This window comes from Megalobrama amblycephala, linkage group LG13 (genome assembly GCF_018812025.1).
Source record: "Megalobrama amblycephala isolate DHTTF-2021 linkage group LG13, ASM1881202v1, whole genome shotgun sequence".
Taxonomy (NCBI): Eukaryota; Metazoa; Chordata; class Actinopteri; order Cypriniformes; family Xenocyprididae; genus Megalobrama; species Megalobrama amblycephala.
This window is the reverse complement of record NC_063056.1, coordinates 30,768,876-30,789,250: the sequence shown is the minus strand read 5'-3', so window position 1 is coordinate 30,789,250 and position 20,375 is coordinate 30,768,876. Positions and strand designations below refer to the sequence as shown.

Sequence of the window (20,375 nt, the reverse complement as noted above, 5' to 3'; positions counted from 1 at the left end):
ATTGGCTTAAGTTAAAAATTCTAGTGGAAAACGTTAACATATTTTTTTTTGTTGAACCAATGTTTTATTTTTTAGAGTCTGGGAATTGAAGATCGGATTTATATCCATTTTGCTGAGACACATTTACGTGGCCGAGTGTAAATGTAATCTATTTGATAAATCAGATAGTTATCTGATCAATAAAACCACATGAAGTGATCAGGTGTAAACAGGCCCATTGAAAATACACAGAATCGTCTCTTCCTGAACTACCTGTTCAAGTTCTGCACTTCTCTCTTCACTGTGTTCTCAAACATACTGTGTGATGAGTGTCTCATCAGAAGAGATCATATTTCAGATGTTCATGTTTTCCATATCTCTATGTGCTATCACAAGAACAGCGATCTCATGTGTCAACCACTCCTCATCACATTTGGATTTCAGTTGTTCAGGCATTGCAGGAATATCAGTCTCAGTGTCAAGAGCATTTATTTTGAAATATGCAATAAAAGCAGATACTTCCAAGCTTCAGAAAGAGGCTTGTGTTTACTTGTTTTCAAATACAAGCCACATATGATTTCTAATATTCAAACTCATGACTGAATCTCACAAAACATGGTCCAGGTCATGTTTCATTCTAAAATCAATAGAAAAAATATTAATTTAAGGCAGTGATGATATATATGATATGTATATATAATTGAAATAAGTATTTGTATATCATGATATTTATTGCACAGCCTTAAATTTATGCTGGTTTTTATTTATTTATTTATTTTTAAAAGTCATAATGCAAAATACAAAATAAGTTTAATTATCTTTATGCAAAATATAATATTTTTTTCTTTTGATTTTAGGGTGAAATTTGACCTGGATCTGTTTTCATCCTCATAGATGAATATTAACACAACAAATTAATATTGCGTTGAGTGTGTTTTGGTATTATTTTAAATGTACAATGTACAATTATACGATACAGTATAGAATATTAAACATGAGGTAAGTGAGTTGTCATGCTTACGAATATCTTATTTTGTGTGGTGCTGTTTGTGAAATAAACATAGAGATATGAATTATAGATCAAGAAACATAAAGAGTGAATTAATTTAGGACTGAAATAAATTCTTAGAAAATCTCTTTTGTAATGTGATGTTGATATAAATAATAATTTTGAAGAATATGGAATGTTTGCACTGAAATAAGCCTTTTTAGCCTTTTTTGTTTTCCATTGTTAGTCTTTCATATATTGAACTGATGTATAAAAATAAGTGTATTAAATAATCTATACTGTTAGAAAAGACATTGCTTCCCTATAAATTCTTTTAAAAGCTATTTATTCAGAAATATAGAGCATAGAATCATATATATTCTGTATACGAGATGATATATATTTAACTCTTGTAGCCAAACTGTGTGCAATAAATAACTGTAGCGATGACAAATAGCACAATGAAGGTTTATTAATGATTCCCTCTCTGACCTCTGCTTGTGAAATGTGTCTGACCCCATGACCTTTTGTCTGACCTTTGTTAATAAACAATCACACTGTTGCATATAAAACAGGCCTGAGCATATCTGGAATAAATTGGATGCTTCTGTCTGTTTTTAGAAGTCTTGAAGCACTAAATTTGTCTTTGTTTTATTTTTTATTTTTGCATTTGAATTTTGTACAAGCAATATAAAACATGTACATTTATCAATGGAATAAAATATCCAATTGTATTGTTTTAAAACCTAAACTGTGGAATTCATTATTTACTAGAATAAATGCTAAAGACTAGAATAAGTTAAGACCTGTTCACACCAAAAAAAGATAACTAATCGTTTATTATAAGAACATGCTGCAGTTTTGTCATCTGCCGCTTTAAATGTTCGAGCTCTTTTAAGCAGGATGGATTCTGATTGGTTGTCAATGTCTTTATCGTTCATCAACTAAAAAAAAAACAAAAAAACATTGTTCTGAAAGTGATTCCAACTATATAGTTTCTCTGTGCTGTTATAGTTGTGGTGTGAACTTTGCTATTCTTTTGCATTAGAATGAATGTTTATCGTGCTTGGTGTGAATGAGCCTTTTTCTGCAATAAATAAATGTATCATTCATGACTATTTCATATCATATCAAAACAATGTCTCCAAACTGGCTCAATGATACCCATCCAATGAAACCTTTCATATTCAACCCAGATGCACACATGTAATATCACATGATTTCCCATGTACCGTCATGTGCTCGTGTCGTCTTGTCAACATAAATCAAACCAAACGCATCGTTCCCTAGAAAGCCATCATTCACTTGATAATCACACCAATATCTGGCTCATTAAAGTGCTTCGTTTTGCTGCCACTTGTGCCTAAAAACAGCATCTGATGTGATTTCCAAAGAGGAAATGTTCATGTGGAGATATGAAAACATCCCTGTTTTTGTGTATGAAACCGAACGTCACTTTGATACGCGCTGGCGGCCATTTCAATGGCGTGTAATTGCTGAAATAAGCTGCCAGTGAAAGCGGCAGCCGTCGTTAGAAGCCATACTATGTGGCCCATTTTCATTTATCAGCTCACTTATTCCCATGGGATGATGGAAATATGTCATAATGACATAATATGGCATGCTTCTGATAGAGTTTTTCACAGTATGCTTTCCAGATTGGAGCCAATGCAAACTACTATTGTTTATACCACAATCAAAGCGTTTAGATATGATATTTGTGGCAGATGAACACTTATTGTTGATTTAATGTCTGTGTGCTTTGTAACTAATAATGTCTCCCTCTTTCACCCTTTCTTTCTCCCTCGCTTTCTTGTTTTCCGTGAAGACTCATGGCTGTGGAAGACGAGCTGAGGGTAGGGGTGGTGCCTGAGCACAAACCCAGGATATTCGCAGACCAGGTCTGTCTTCTTATTCTTTTTCTCTGTCAATTTCTCCTGGACCGTTCTGTCCGTGTCTGTCCATCTGCGTCCACGCTGGAATGTGTCTTTGCTTGTTTGCTATGCCTGTCTGAACGCTTTACAGGACTGCCGTATTATTTTCAGTAGGTCAGCACTCACAGATTTGATCCACTTGAGGAAGAGCAGCACTGAAGGAAGCATCCTGATGCTATAGGAATGTTTTATTGCTCAGATGGTGATCTTTTTCTAAGCTCAGGAAACTTAAAGTATCAACTTTTCCTTGATCTTTTGATTTGAGAGTTTATTGTTCTATGAAAACACACAGTAACTTTGTGCTAAAAAAAAATTAATCAGGTCATAAACCCAAAATGTTAACATTCAACCACCCATGACTATACACTACCGTTCAAAATATGTTTTTGAAAGAAGTTGCTCACCAAGGCTGCATTTATCTGATCGTAAAAACAGTAATATTGTGAAATATTTTTAAATAACTGTTTTCTATTTAAATATATTTTAAAATGTCATTTATTCCTGTGATCAAAGCTGAATTTTCAACATCATTACTCCAGTCTTCAGTGTCACATGATCCTTAAGAAATCATTCTAATATGAAACATTTCTTATTATTATCAATGTTGAAAACAGCTGTGCTGCTTAATATTTTTGTTGAAACCATGATACGTTTCCTCCCCCCAGGATTCTTAAATGAATGTTCAAAAGAACAGCTTTTACTTGAAATAGAAATCTTTTGTAACATTATAAATATCTTTACTGTCACTTTTGATCAGTTTAATGCATATTTGCGGAATAAAATGATACATTTCTTTTAAAAAATATTACTGACCCCTAAACTTTTGAACAGTAGTGTACATTAAAAAGGGGATTTCAGGGGGAAAAATATAATAATAAAAATATTTAAGGTATTACCCCTTGAATAGATTTATTTATTATGTTTCATTTAAGTATGAATTATTAAGATGGTTCCCCTAAATTACAAAGAAAAACAAATAGAAACCAATTAGACAACTGTTATCACATCAAAAGAATATAGAGCTATAAATTAATGTAGCATAGCTCAGATCATTTGCTCTTGATGAGAAATGTTTGAGTTCATACTGAGATCTCTTAGATTTGAATATAGATATCTATTTATTTTCATATCTTGACAAAATCTGAGCAGTTTGAGATCTTATCTTTTGATAATTGCTGTCTTTTCTTATGAGAAACAGCAGTCTCCTTTTGCTCTCCATTTAAAGGTGCCCTAGAATTAAAAATTGAATTTATCTTGGCATAGTTGAATAACAAGAGTTCAGTACATGGAAATGACATACAGTGAGTCTCAAACACCATTGTTTCCTCCTTCTTATGTAAATCTCATTTGTTTAAAAGACCTCCGAAAAACAGGCGAATCTCAACATAACACCGACTGTTACGTAACAGTCGGGGTCATTAATATGTACGCCCCCAATATTTGCATATGCCAGCCCACGTTCAAGGCATTACACAAGGGCAGCCAGTATTAACGTCTGGATCTGTGAACAGCTGAATCATCAGACTAGGTAAGCAAGCAAGAACAATAGCGAAAAATAGCAGATGGAGCGATAATAACTGACATGATCCATGATATCATGATATTTTTAGTGATATTTGTAAATTGTCTTTTAAAATGTTTCGTTAGCATGTTGCTAATGTACTGTTAAATGTGGTTAAAGTTACCATCGTTTCTTACTTTATTCACGGAGACAAGAGAGTCATCGCTATTTTCATTTTTAAACACTTGCAGTCTGTATAATGCATAAACACAACTTCATTCTTTATAAATCTCTCCAACAGTGTGTAATGTTAGCTTTAGCCATGAAGCACAGCCTTAAACTCATTCAGAATCAAATGTAAACATCCAAATAAATACTATACTCACATGATCCGACGCATGCATGCAATATGCATGACGAACATTTTGTAAAGATCCATTTGAGGGTTATATTAGCTGTGTGAACTTTGTAAATGCACTGTATTATAGTCGAGAGCTCGAGGGGGGCAGGGAGCGCGCGATTTAAAGGGGCCGCAGCCTGAATCGGTGCATAGTTAATGATGTCCCAAAATAGGCCGTTAAAAAAATTAATTAAAAAAAATCTATGGGGTATTTTGAGCTGAAACTTCAGAGACACATTCAGGGGACACCTTATATTACATCTTGTAAAAACTGGTTCTAGGGCACCTTTAGGTATTATATTTTTAGATTATTTGAGGTATTATAGATATTTTTTTTCAATGAGATAGATCCAGAAATACTTTTTGCATAATAATTTTGGGAGCACTATTTGCTCAGTGTTGCCTTACCTCGAGTGGAGAAATATTTAGTTAAGCATTAGTACCTTCAGTAAAGATGTCAAATGCTTCATGTTTCTTTCCATGTGTCATCCCTCGCTTCTTTTTATGCTTTGATTTCTCATAAATGGTGCATCGCTGTACTGTATGTTACAACAAACACCAAATTCTCAGCAGTTCCAGTCTGTGCACAGAATCTCCAGCTGTATCTTAATCGACTTCCAATGTGACTTTGAAAAGAAGAAAATCAATAATCCTGTTTCTGACAAGATAAGATGAGATAAAACGAGCGAGTTGAGTATGAGCTGCACGTACAACTCTGGGATCAGGGAGGCTGCTGAATAGACAGAATTACCTCAGATGGACGTTCAGCACAGTCAGCACAGAAGAATACAATTAGTGTGTGAAAGAAAGATGAAGCTCTATAGAGGTGGGCATCAAAAGACGCTTGGAACAGGTGCAACTGCAGGGTTTCAGAAGGCAACATTATCTTTTAACATGTTTTAATATGTTTAAATCACCCAAATGTGGTTGGTTAAAAACATCTGGGCCTCACCTTATAATATCCTTTAATCTGATGATTAGGAAATGCATGAAATGGAAGAAACTCCCCTATTTTGATGTACAGCCAAGTGAAATGGCTTTTCAAACAAGGAAAAAATGTAGGGCGGGACTTGATTTTGTCCATTGGGAATTGATTGGATGGTTGTGGTTTGCTATTGGTGGATCTCATGAGTGACAGGTTGCCCCGCCCTCACACCGGTAAACATTATCAGAGAAGAGATAACACTGAGAGAGTGAGGGGAAGTTATTTTGATTAAAGATTACAAGGCCAAATTAAAATAATGATTTGCACGGATAAATAATTTACAATAAACACTGCAATATTACATACATAAAGCCAGAATTGTTGGTTTTGATTTCATGGTGACTTTAATATCAATTATAAAGTCATTTGATTTCAATTCAATTAATAAACAATTGTAATAAAATATCTTCCTTTTTTTAAATGATTATAAAAACTCATAGAACTGATCATATTCTCTTCCAAAGCCGCTCTGATTTCAGCAAGAGAAGTTTGTGTTTGTAAAGTGCCCTGTTTTTGAACTGTCCCATAGTTTTTAATGATGCGTCTCTGTCAGTTCTGTGTTTGCTCATGTGCTTGGCAGACGTTCACACGCTGTTTGTTTTTGTTCTGCTGTTTTTTCCCGCCACTTTTATTATGTCAGGTGCATTGAGCCAGTAGCATGTCCTTGTTCGCAAATGATTCAGATTTTAAGAGCTGAAGAACAATTCTATTGAATTTGTAGAGATTTTGTTTATCTTGTAGCTGCATGTTGGCTGCAAAATCATTATGATGACCAACATGGCACTGAGAGCTTCAGCACAGATTTTGTTTGCCTTTTACTATGTGGTGAGGTTTGTGTGTGTAATTTGGTGGACATTTAAATGTTTGTCTGGGAATTTGTGTGTATTTTTGTGTGCGTGTGTGCGTATGTCCACATGCATGCCGATCCCGTCTCACGGACAGTCGGACACACGCTCCCTTTGCCTGCTGTGCACAGGCACACACCCTCACATACACACCTCTCTGTCCTCTCCTCTTCTCCTGTCGTGTGTTGATGAGATACGGTGATTTCTCTTAGGGGAGGCGGCAGTCCATCCTAGTGCAGCCCCGCCTTGCACCCGTCCCACTGCGAATGCAAAGGTAATGACTCACCTGACTGTGACCCGCCCACTCCACCTCTGTCTCCTCCCACATCCACTGTATGTACACTAAACTTGTTCACACACACACACACACCGCACCTCGCCTGCACAAAGTCATATGCACCTCTACTTCCCAGTCAGTGTTTATTATTCTAGAATGAATGTTGGCTTGACAAAATCTGAAAAAAGCCTTATTTTATGTAGGCCTTATGTAGTTTGAGGAATTTAAAAAGAGATTTGAAGATTAGATAGATAGATAGATAGATAGATAGACAGACAGACAGACAGACAGACAGATAGATAGATAGATAGATAGATAGATAGATAGATAGATAGATAGACAAACAGACAGATAGATAGACAGACAGACAGACAGACAGACAGACAGATAGATAGATAGATAGATAGATAGATAGACAGACAGACAGACAGACAGATAGATAGACAGACAGACAGACAGACAGACAGACAGACAGACAGACAGATAGATAGATAGATAGATAGATAGATAGATAGATAGATAGATAGATATATTGATAGACAGATAGAATAGATAGATAGATAGATAGATAGATAGATATAGATTGACAGATAGACAGACAGACAGATAGACAGACAGATGATAGATAGATAGATAGATAGATAGATAGATAGATAGATAGATAGACAGACAGACAGACAGACAGACAGATAGATAGATAGATAGATAGACAGACAGACAGACAGACAGACAGACGATAGATAGACAGATAGATAGATAGATAGATAGATAGATAGACAGACAAATAGATAGATAGATAGATAGAGATTGACAGATAGACAGACAGACAGACAGACAGATGATAGATAGACAGACAGATAGATAGATAGATAGATAGATAGATAGACAGACAGACAGACAGACAGATAGATAGATAGATAGATAGATAGACAAACAGACAGACAGACAGATAGATAGATAGACAGACAGACAGACAGATAGATAGATAGATAGACAGACAGACAGACAGACAGATGATAGATAGACAGACAGACAGACAGACAGATGATAGATAGATAGATAGATAGATAGATAGATAGATAGACAGACAGATGATAGATAGACAGACAGACAGATGATAGATAGATAGATAGATAGACAGACAGACAGACAGACAGATGATAGACAGACAGACAGACAGATGATAGATAGATAGATAGATAGACAGACAGATGATAGATAGACAGACAGACAGATGATAGATAGATAGATAGATAGATAGACAGACAGACAGACAGACAGATGATAGATAGACAGACAGACAGACAGACAGATAGATAGATAGATAGATAGATAGACAGACAGACAGACAGACAGACAGACAGATAGATAGATAGACAGACAGACAGACAGACAGACAGACAGACAGACAGACAGACAGACAGATAGATAGATAGATAGATAGATAGATAGATAGATAGATAGATAGATAGATAGATAGATAGATAGATAGATAGATAGATTTCATACATTTTGCATACTGCAGAAAAAAATAAACATAAAAACAAATGTAATGACATCATTTGGATACAAGTGCATTATCAAATGCTGAGTATCCTAAAAATCATTTTTGCTACCATGTCCCGATTCATAGAGATGCTGTTTTTTGGGAGTTTGTTTGTTTGCTTTGCAGGAGGCTTCACCTCACATCCATGCAAAATGTCATAATTTCAGCATATTCTGACATAAAATCGAGGTAGGCAGGGTATATGGCTCAGTGCAAGGCGAAGGATTTCTCATCACCATGTTCATTCTATCTACATCATCACCATTGCACTCTGAAACAGATGATGATGAATTCTGGGAAATCTCCGTATCTTTCTCCGTGCCACCCTGACAGGAGTCAGGGGTGGGTTATCAGCGTGCATGAGATCCCGGATGAGTGTGAGTGTATGTACGTGTTCATGCTTTTGTTGCAGTGTTTAGAGCGCTTCTGGTGGTTTACAATAGAAGTAATTGTGTAGACATTTGTGCATTAAGTGATGTGTAGCTGTTTCGCTAGTTTGTTGCATAGAAATGTAATGTTCAAGGTTGCCTTAATAACTCATTTTTTACACTGTTTCTTTTGGCTAAATTAGGACATGAAACGTTCAAAGGCTGAATGAAAATGAAAGGTGAATGTGTGTGGTGTTACTCGATGTATTTGATGATTTAGTTTGCTCCAGATGATGTTTTAAAGGTTTCTGGGTGTAATTGCATCTAAAGAGCTGTAGAAACACATCAGAACCCTTTCTTTTGAACCTAAATTACCTGACAGACCAATTCAACCAGGACTTCGATTTGACCACCCAAAGAAAAGCAATGGTTCCAGACAAAAGTGACCGTCGTATGAGTTGCAGTTCTGACAGAGATGCACCCTTTACTCCTGTTGTCGTCATCACTTGTCTTTGTTTAGTGTTGCAGCTAGCTCCAAACCTCCGTTCCCCAACGCTAATTCCATATTCATTCTCAAATACTAGGTTCTGATTGAGAAGAGAAAGAAATTGCACCAAAACAGAGTCAGACTGACTTATGTTAGCAAAGCTAGCCACTTCGCTAATGTAACAGTCTGGAACCAAAGCAAATTCCTTGGTGTTAAAACATAGAACCTATTAAAGTTGAGCCCTTCACTTATAATTCTTGTAAGAATGAAGTCAAACACGAGTATCAGGTGAGTATATTTAGAATGGTAAAACATATTATCAACAAATGTAAAATGCAAATGTTGTTGTCATGTTGTTTTGTTGAGTTTCTCATGCATTAGCCTCAGCTTTAACTTTAGGTTGATTTAACTCCAATGTTTCCACCCCAATACAGACTTCACTGAAAAGGACTGATCATGATGAAAAACACACTGAACATGATTTAGATATAAAATGAGCTGAGGCTGCTTTTGGCACTGCACTGCACCTCTGTAGGTAAGATTAGAAGATAAGAGCAAAATAAAAATGGTGTCTCTCCACTATATGTGAATCTTAGCCCAGCCACACATGGCAAAAAATCTGAAAGTCAAACTATCCCTTTATTTTTTTTTATTTTTTTTTAGTGGCAGACATGGGCTTGAGGTTGTTTTCACACTTGAGCCTCTGTTATGGAGCGGACCCATGAAGTTCAATATAATTTAACCAGCAATGATAATACACTAGCTATGAAACTACTGTAAATATAGTAAAAAAAGAAAAGTGTTAAACACAGAATAATATCTGACCTGTAATATATTAGCCAAATATTTCTTAAATATATAAAACTTAAAAAGTTTATTACAAAATTATCAGATTAATACAAATATTCTGATAGATGAGAATATAGAACATATGATATATCATTTGCAATGCTTTCAGTGTGACACTTTCTGCAGGTTACATAATTACGCCAGAAGGTGGCAACAAGTGACTGTGTTTTCTGTTATGAGTGATTCACTGAATCTTTCTCAACCAATTTGTTTAAAAACACATATTAATTTAGGCACAAAGCAAGTACACTCCATATGAGTGAGTCATTGAATCCTTCACTCAAACAATTCGTTCAAAAACGCTAATTCCTTTAGGTATGAAACCAGGTCTGTGTTTAAGTCCACTCTTTTATGCCCTTCCCTCACTAACTTCCATCTGTCTCGTTCACTCGGATGTACGTCATTGCTTACACTGCAATGAGTGCCCACTGCTGCTGAAACCCTTGCAATGGGTTTAAAAATGGAAGGACCTAAGCCCTTGATCACTTGTGGATAAATTAAGTGCGAGCACTGCGAGTTGCTGTTGTGACATCACAATCGTGTTGCATTGTGGTCTTTTGATCTGCCTGAAGTGTACAGAAGAGTAGACTCACTCCCTCAGTCAAAATCGAGGGGTCGAGGGTCTGTCCAAATAAACTTCCCTAGTTCACTTGACAAAGTTGAACGGACTTCCCAAGGTGAAGTGCTTAGGGAAGTGCTTAGCGATAGGCTGCATCCAGAATCGCATACTTCTCTATATATAGTATGTGACAAAAGAAGTATATGTCTGAATTCACAGTACTCATTAATGAGTAGGCAAAAAGTTTACTATCCCATGTTTGTAAATGGCAGATGCAACTGATGCTGGTAGTTCACATGGTAATGACAACATGGCGAATGTAGTATAGGGCCCAGCACAAGTTAAAGAAAGTGGGGCCCCCCTTGGTTCGTGATCACGTTCCGGAGGACTCCCCCTTTGTCCATTTGTGATTTCGGCATGGGACCCCCTGAAAGCACAGCACCGCACCAGTTGCACCGCCCAAAGGACGGCCCATACTATACACATTCATACTATATACACTTTAAAAAGCTTTTTTAAAAATAAATAAATAAATAAATTAAGTTGTAGTAACTTAATACAATTGTCTTGATAACTTTGGAAATTAGGCAGTGGATTTCTAGTTCCCAGCATGCTTTGCATAGGACAGGATAAGGAAAATAAATGTTGAAATTAAGTGTTAAATTAATTTATTTGTTAATTTATTTGTTTCCATTGTGCTGAAGAGTAGATACATGAAGGTAAACATATTGACTCTAAGCAATAACTATGCTAATGCCAGTGACAAGTAATATCTTGTTCATTAAATTAAATTTGATTTGTACTGAAATAAATAAGATTAATTGGTTTCAGGGCTACAACTGGTAGTTGGAACGACTGAATTATTTTGAGTGATCAACTTAAAACTTTGTGTTTATGCTACAAATTATTAAGTTCCTCAACTCAATGTAGCTTGTTGGTTGAACGTAAATTCACTCAAAGTTGTCATAACTCAAAAAGAAATTATGCAAACAGTTTTTTTGTAGAGCCAACACATTATTTTTAGAGTGCAGAACATACCTTTTTAGTGGTCACAAAGTAATTACTTATTCAAAATAAGTACCTACTCAAGAGAGTATGCGATTTCAGATGCTGCCTATGTCTAAAAGTGGAGTTAAATGCAGCCTAGTACTGGCCATATAAATGATTCAGTGAAGCATTCAACCAATTCGTTCAAAACCACTGATTCATTCAGGAACAAAACCGGCTACTTTGTGTTGAGAACGCGGATTTGAATAAATTTAAAAGTTTGAAAAAAAAAAAAAAAAAAAGTTTCTCAGAATTGTGATGTTTGTCTAGAAAAACAGCACTCTTGCTTATGCGATGTTGCTTAATTAACAACCTGAGCGCATGGTACTTCTGTTTTTAAGGGTTAATAAAAACAATATGATTTCTACTTGTAAATTCTTATCTAGTTAATTGGTAAACATGTTGATGACACTATCATACAGCATTTCGAAACAGAATTGTAACTTCAGATTCAGACCAAGTGTGAAAACTCCCTGAAATTCTAAATAGTGGATTTGACACTGTTTTGGTTTGAACAAATACATTTTGATATAAAATATCAAAATTGTATAATCATGCAATATAATATCAACTATTTTAAATAAAACATTTATAATATAGTAGATAGGTTGCAACTTAATCTAAATCAGCTCAAGATAGTAGAGTTATTTGTAAGATCTTACGGTTCTTAGTTTTACAGAATATAAACAAAGCATGATTTGTTCCATAGAGCCCTTTGGGCTGGCGTAACACTGTCAAGCACATTTGTTGCAAATGCAGACTGTCACAACAGTCCAGATATGCTTGTGATAGTAGAACAAAAAGCACCTACATTCCACATAAATATTCATTCTCACTTCCTGTGTTCTCTACAATTGATCACACTGTTGCATCAGTTGCATGCTAGTCTCTTTTATGCACTCAGCTGTTATTTTAAAGGGGTCATATCATATTTTCTGATCTTTGAAGTAAAATAAATGTGAACTATGGGACATGTTACATAGCCTCATTACATATTTGATAATTGGTACTTTTAATAAGAAGAATTGAATGATCCAATATATATTTTTGATCCAAAAACAGTGGACAAAAAATTAAAAAAGTATGTTATGACCCCTTTAATGCAAAATAAATAAATGAGTAAATAATAAATAAATTGTTCTTTTTACTTAAAATCACATTTTGGGTATGTTTACCAAAGAAAATCCAATAACTAGGACTTGAATCGTTCTGTGTCACTGACAACCACTCTGGTCTTCTGCAGTGCAACCTCACAAAAGCACAAGTGTATCAACAGCATTTGTAATTCCCTCCTCATCCCTTTCTCTTCCTTTTCTTTGTGTCTATCCCTCTTTCCCTGAGCGTTTCTATGGATATTTCTCATTCCTCTGCTGTACAACTCATGCTCCTGTTTTATTCCTCCTTTACTGCTCTTCCAATCCTTCGTCACCTCAAATCTCTCTTTCTCTCTCTCTCACTCTGACCCCGTGACCTCCATTTCCTTTGATCTTCCTGTTCTGTACTTCCCTATCGATCTACTTGCCATGGGAACTCCTTTTCATTCCATTTGATTTTTTGTGTGGAATCTTCATCCTTCCATCCCTCCTGCTCCACCTGCTCTCTCTCTCTTCTCCTCCCCTTTCCTCTCTCTCTCTGTCTCGCTAGGAAAAGCAGCTTTCCGCCTTGGGTTCAGCAGACCCCGGTGTGAGTTTTGGAGGAGAAATGACCAGCGCTCCTGGCTTTGTTGGAGTCTCTCCCTCGGACAAATCCTCCACCCGATCCCCCCCGAATGGAATCTTGTCCTTCCCGTTAGCCCCCCCTCCTCATTCTCTTCCTCACGCACAACTCCGGCCAAACGGAGAGCTCCCCGGCAACCAAAAATCAGCAACGGCACCGAGGGCAAGTTTGGAGGGGGAGCAGGTCAATAACAACGTTGACCAAATCTGAGAAAATTTTTAGGAATTCCGAAGAAAAAGTCACATCTATTGTCATCCGCATTATAAGGATGAAACCTCAGCGGTTGTTTTCTTTCTGTTTTTTTTGTACATTAGACTGAGGACAAGTGGGAGGCGGGACATTACTTGCACCATCCGAAACAAAAGGGCTCTCCATTGGATCCGATATCCAACATCACTTTTTCTTTGGATCAAATTTAAAAGCCCCATGCACGTACAGTACCTCTGCCACCACAGGTCAACTAAACCACTGGAAAGTGCTTGCTTCAGGTTCCAGGTTTTTGACTGAGCTCCCTCATATTGTGTAAAAAAAAAGAAATTCCAAGAAGCCGGGAACAACCCCGGGAACGGTGGGCAAACTTATGTTTCAAAGTGTATAGAGATCCCAATTTGACCCACGAACAGACATCAGCTTTGTCTTGGGGATTTTGTCTTGTCATCTGGCTTCCCTAGTGCCTTTCTGTATCTCTAGACAGGGTTTTCAAATGAACACAAGAATAAGGATGGCAGAATTACAGAAATGGTTGTGCAAACTCCACTCTCTTCTCGAGATTGCTCATTTAGGAGAGATTGATGTGTTCTTCGGCCTCAATGTTATGCTGAAAACATCGAGCTTTGGAGTCCGACCGTGACTCGGGTTTTTGTGGACAATGTCTGGAAAGCGCTTGTGGTCTTTGAATTGCCTCACTAGACTGAACTTGTGCAATGTTTTCTCTTCTCAATCTCAGAACCTATGTGTATTTAACTGGTGCTATGGATTCACAAAGCATTGCTCTGTGTTACATCACCGCCTCCCATTCTGTCATCGTCCTAACTGTTCATATACAGTATGTCTTCATCCTCCCATTCATCTCCTTACAGGCTAATTTTGACTTTCTTTCAATGTGTGTGTATGTGTGTGTGTGCAACATGAGGTGAGCGTGAGGTGATCTCTGTCAGGTCAAAACCCTTTTGTCTTTTTTCTTAAAATAAGATGCTAGGCCAGAATGCAGTTGTGGTCATAAGGCATTTTTTATACAGATGCGTTTTCCTCAAAACGGATGATGCGAAGTGAGCTGATATTTCAAATAAGCAGAACTTTGTGTGTTTTTTGGTCTTAAAAGACATTTTAAACTCAAAGTCAACTTGAAAACAACCAATTTTACCTCTATAATGTGACATGTTTTTGAGTAAAATGGGTAAATTTGATCTTTTAGGAATTTATTGGATTGGATTTCGGTGGCTGAAAATTCAATTTAAATGATTTTGTGATGTTTTTTCAGAGGTGGTGCAAGTTATATTTTGTTAAAAGATTATGAAAACATCCCTGTTTTTTTAATATAGAATACCATGCGCCAAATCATCATACATAATAAGACCAAGAATGAGGTGCATTGAAAAAGTAACTTGCACCAAATAATCATTCCATTTACATTTATGCATTTGGCAGATGCTTTTATCCAAACTGAATTCCAAATATAGCTTTTATCAATTCATGCCTTCTCTGAGAATCGAACCCATGACATTGGCTTTGCCATGCTGTACTGTTTGAGCAACAGGAAATATACAAATTATGAAAAATAAAAGCAAGAATGTGCATTTTTAAAAGCATACAGTGTCAATTTTGATTTCATGTTGACTTTAAAGTTGCTCAAGCATCTCTAATGTAGTTTTTGGTGCCGTTGAATGGCAATTTTTTGTTTTTTTTTTGTTAGATAGCTAAAATCAGATCTTATGTACTGTACAGAAATATTGCTAGCTATAATTCTTCATTTGAGTATCACTGCCATCTGGTACTGATTGTATTCCTCATCGTTCACTACAGCTTCCGTTTTATTGTTTGTTTTACGATTAATCAGTTCATTGTCATGTTTCTACAGACTCAAGACATTCACGTGGCTTCGCTGATACAAGTCATTCATTTGTAACCCAATTCATTGCTGACTGCCTTGTTGTTGCATTGAAAACTACTCAAGTTCTGTATGTAATACAGCTACACCAATACAGCAGGCCTAGATGAGAGCGAGGAGACTTAAATCATAACTGCACAATAAAAACACTGAGCTGTACTGTAATATTTAAAGATTGGGAAGGCACTAGAGAGGAGAATGGACTGATTGCCATTTTAGCTTCTAAGAGCTTCGAGGGCTATCTTTAAGTGACTTCTACTCCATTTAGTAATAATCAACAGGCAATTTTGTTTATGTCCCAAAAGCGGTTGAGAGAAATGGGATAACAGGGTTATCGGCTGATAAATGTGCCATGACATGAATATACCTCAGACGTAGAATCGAATGACTCAGGTAAACTTTCAATTGCCTCACAGTTTAATGCAAACTGGAAAAAAAAAAAAAAAAAACACATTTTAAGTTGAACTGCCTGTTTTGGTAGTTAGTCCATTTCTTCTCTGAGATTAGTAGCAGTGATTGGTCAGCGGCTCATCAAGCACCTCCTCTTTTCCCTGCATCTCCAGCCAATCACAAAGCTTCATGGAGGACAATCTGGAACCTAATTGGAGGCCTCACCAAGGACATTCTTCAGGTTGGCCAGGGTTTAATTCCAGGGCGCTGTCACGCGATTCGGTTGGTTGACAGAGGGGAAACTGAGGCTTTGACTCAGTGCCAGAGCCGATCCAAAGAAAAACACATAGGTTCCCCTCCTCGGACGTGCCCTCTCTCTGATCTAATTTGATACGATGACAGTTTGGGATGCTTAACATCTGTCAGACGTGCCTCTGAACAGCACGAGAGATGACGTCGCATGCAGCGCAGGCGGTTCCTTGAGAGAGCTGGAGAGGTTCTGTGGATCAGATCAATCTCAAAGGTGCTGTTTTTTAGGTTCTTTACTAAGTACATGTAGGATATTGAACAATCCTCTACTTCTTCTCATTATGATCTTCATATGCCACATTAGCTCTGCCTGTCATGCCTGCCTGTGTCTCAATCATGTCTTTTATTTTGGGGAAACTGAATATGCCCAGCCTTTTTTTTTCTTTTTTTTCTCAAGAGACGCTGATTTGCCCTTCAGCGGATTTGGTAAGAGGCTGGAAATATCCGAACTTTTGTTTCCTGGCAGTTTTCTACTTCTTGACTGGACCTCACCCAGATGAAATCACATATTTACATGCTGGTAATGTGAGACAAGAACTGAAAATAATCCTTTTTAGATCCGTGAATTTGTGACAATCTCCTTGCAAAGAAATATATCGACAACCTGTTATTTTACCTGCTCCCCCTTCCCGCATTTTGCTACTGTACGTCCTGGATCCTCGGTAACTCCTTTGTATGTGAAAGAAAGATGGATTCTTTTACTTTTTAACTCTTTTTCGTTTCGCTGTGGAGTTCTTGATTTTATGGACGACACTGTTTGGATGTGGAATCCTCTTATTTCGAAATTTGGAACGTTTGTAGGATTGTGGGTAGTTTTGCAAAGCGAAGCCAAGTTGCTGTTTTAAATTTAACTTTATTTCCTTTCGTTGGACGCCATTGCCGGGCAACACAGACATTTCTCTGCTTCCTTTTTACACCACTAGACAAAAATATAAATGTTGAGAGATCATGCAGGTCGAATAATGTTGTGGGTGACTGTGTGTATATACAGTGTGTGTACAGTCTTTTGTGTATATACTGGATGTATGGTTATACAATATAAATATAAATATAAATATATATATACGTATTTGTACATAAGGTATGTTTGTATATGCAGTGTACAGAATGTGTTCTTTTACACCGATTTCCCTTTTTCTCAATATGTGGACAAGAAAAAGCATAACGGAACTTTGTGGGAATTAAAACTCAAGTTGGCGACTCGTCGGCGGATGTCTTCGAAGCACTTTTTGCTCAGGCTGATTGTACGCAGTCTGAAACCTACGATGCATCGCCGTGAGTCCGCCACGTGGTCCGCCAGTCTAAAGCTTGCACTCATTTTCTCACTGATTGAGGTGTTTTGTAACAGGTTCTGGGTGACCAAGCAATGCTTGTACATAAATATATAGGCTTAATACCTACCGTATGTATGCATATATCAACTTTTCCAGACATCACCTGCTAATCTTTGCAGCTTTTGCTTCTCCTCTTGCTTTCAATTTAATTGCGGTGCCGTGCATCAGATGAGGTTTTTTTGGCTCGCCGCTAGAAGGTCGCTCTTGTGAGAAGACGTTCCCATTTTACTATACTGACCTTTTATATGGCTTGATGCTTTATTCCCTCATTACTTGCCTAGCAACTCTTCCATGCAAGTAATCGCTTCTTTGTCCCCTGTAAATGAATGGAGTTCCCATGATGTGCCTCTTTCTAATAAACTTCAGTTGATCTTTGTCAGCCATAAGCCAATCACAGTCATCTTTCTTGACAAGCCATAAGCCCCGCCCCTAAATTTCCATTTTTGAAAAGGGCAGACACTTGGGAATTTTATTTCTTTTTGTATATATTATATTAATAGAAAGAGTGGTATGTCAGAGTGTATTGCCAATGTTTTTTGGATTTGTTATGAATGTTGATATTCTGGTTATTGAATTATGGTTATTATTGTAATAATAATATGACTGCTGTTATCATTTCATCATTCTTTAGTTTATTCAAAGCTGTTGAAGACTTTCATTTCTTTTTGAATAAATCTGAATTTATATTTTTCGGGTGGGCTAATTATAGAAATTAAATCAATTAAACAGATGAATAAAGAAATAAATTCTTATTGAATTCATTTATGATATTGAGAATGATGTTTTTATCTATCTATGTACCTATGTATATCAATCAATATGTCAATCAATCTATCTATCTATCTATCTATCTATCTATCTATCTATCTATCTAACAATCAATCAATCTATCATCTATCATCTATCAATCAATCAATCAATCTATCTATCTATCTATCTATCTATCTATCTATCTATCTATCATCTGTCTATCTATCTATCTATCTAACAATCAATCAATCTATCATCTATCATCTATCAATCAATCTATCTATCTATCTATCTATCTATCTATCTATCTATCTATCTATCTACCAATTAATCAATCTATGTATCTAACAATCTATGTATCTATTAATCAATCAATCAATCAATCTATTAATCAATCTATATCTATCTATCAATCAATCTATCAATCTATGTATCTTTCTATCGACCAATCAATTAATCAATCTATGTATCTAACAATCTATGTATCTATTAATCAATCAATCAATCAATCTATCTATTAATCAATCTATCAATTAATCAATCTATCATCTATCTATCAATTAATTAATCTATGTATCTATGTATCTATCTATCTATCTATCTATCTATCTATCTATCTATCTATCTGTCTACCAATTAATCAATCTATGTATCTAACAATCTATCTATCAATCAATCAATCTATCTATCTATCGTTCTCTCTATATATCTATCTATCTATGTATCTGGGAAAATCCATTTTTATCACGGACTTCACTCAAAGTAGAAGATATAAACGAAGAAACAAGATGGACACTTATGATTTTAGTATTGTTGTGTCGTGTTAAAACTCTCTGTTGATGATTCACAAATGCAGTTGCCAGGTAATGCCAGATGGTTTGCCTGCTAATCGTGTCCAGAGATGAGGGGTTGACGAGAATGTGTTGGATGAAATTACTAAGGCAGTACAAACAAATTCCTATGATGAATAACTTTACCATTTAAATAATATAGAAATATATTTCTTATTACTGTAATGAACATGAGATTATTTTGCCTTATGAAACTATATCTTACCCATTTACTAAATCCATTTATATTTAAACATTTCACACATATTTATAGCCTATTTGTCCTAAACTCAGAAGTATAAGCGCCTGGAAAATGGGATGGATTAAAACTGAACATTTTGAGAACATTTTCTAGAGGGAAAACTACATATCTGACTACATTTTCCATTCATAAAAATCTTATTTACAATGTGCCTTTAGACAAAGCCATTATTTACAATATATGAAATATACAGTGATTTATCTCTGTGTGATCAATTGATTTACTGAAGACAGTGAGAAAAGATGACAAAAAGAAAACACATTGCACATTTCTGACAAAATACCAGTGTATTACTATAATTGCTTTAAAAAACAAACAAACAAAAAAACAAGCATATGCAGGTTAGATATGTTATGAAGCATGGAAGCTGGTTTGAGCTGGTTTATGCTGGTCCTTAGCTGGTCATGAGCTGGTTTAAGCTGGTCAAGTGCTGGTCCTAAGCAACTAGCTCCAGCTCAGGGCCAGCTTAAACCAGCTAAGGACCATCATAAACCAGCTCAAACCAGCTCATGACCAGCTAAGGACCATCATAAACCAGCTCAAATCAGCTCATGACCAGCATAAACCAGCTCAAACCAGCTCATGACCAGCTAAGGACCATCATAAACCAGCTCAAACCAGCTAAGGACCAGCATAAACAAGCTCAAACCTGCTCATGACCAGCTAAGGACAAGCATAAACCTGCTCAAACCAGCTTCCATGCTTCAAAATATACCTAACCAGCATACGCTGTTATTTTAAACAGGGTAAGCAGTTTTTAACAACAAGAAAAAATAATCAAAATAACAAAAATTCTGTTAGCTTCTTACAGTTTGAAGAAAATCCCTGTTATTATCATTTTACATTATAAACATTAACTGTACTATGGTAGTTTGACAGGAACTCGGGCTATCATAATATCCAGTAACTTAA

The 20,375-nt window shown here is 36.2% G+C and overlaps 1 protein-coding gene across 9 annotated transcripts in view; it reads left to right on the top strand.

Annotated features, from left to right (window-relative positions):
- syngap1b (synaptic Ras GTPase activating protein 1b) overlaps positions 1-18,363 on the top strand; it is a 161,333-nt gene extending 142,970 nt beyond the window's left edge. For 4 of the 9 annotated variants that reach the window (XM_048152830.1, XM_048152831.1, XM_048152829.1 and 1 more), the window contains 2 exons: positions 2,796-2,868; positions 13,410-18,363. In XM_048152830.1, the coding sequence (XP_048008787.1) occupies positions 2,796-2,868; positions 13,410-13,691 (355 nt within the window). In that variant the 3' untranslated portion in view covers positions 13,692-18,363. Of the gene's footprint in view, positions 1-2,795; positions 2,869-6,844; positions 6,907-9,744 lie in introns of all 9 variants that reach the window. The other 5 variants (XR_007179020.1, XM_048152832.1, XM_048152833.1 and 2 more) reach the window with 5 other exon arrangements.
- Positions 18,364-20,375: the final 2,012 nt, after the last annotated feature.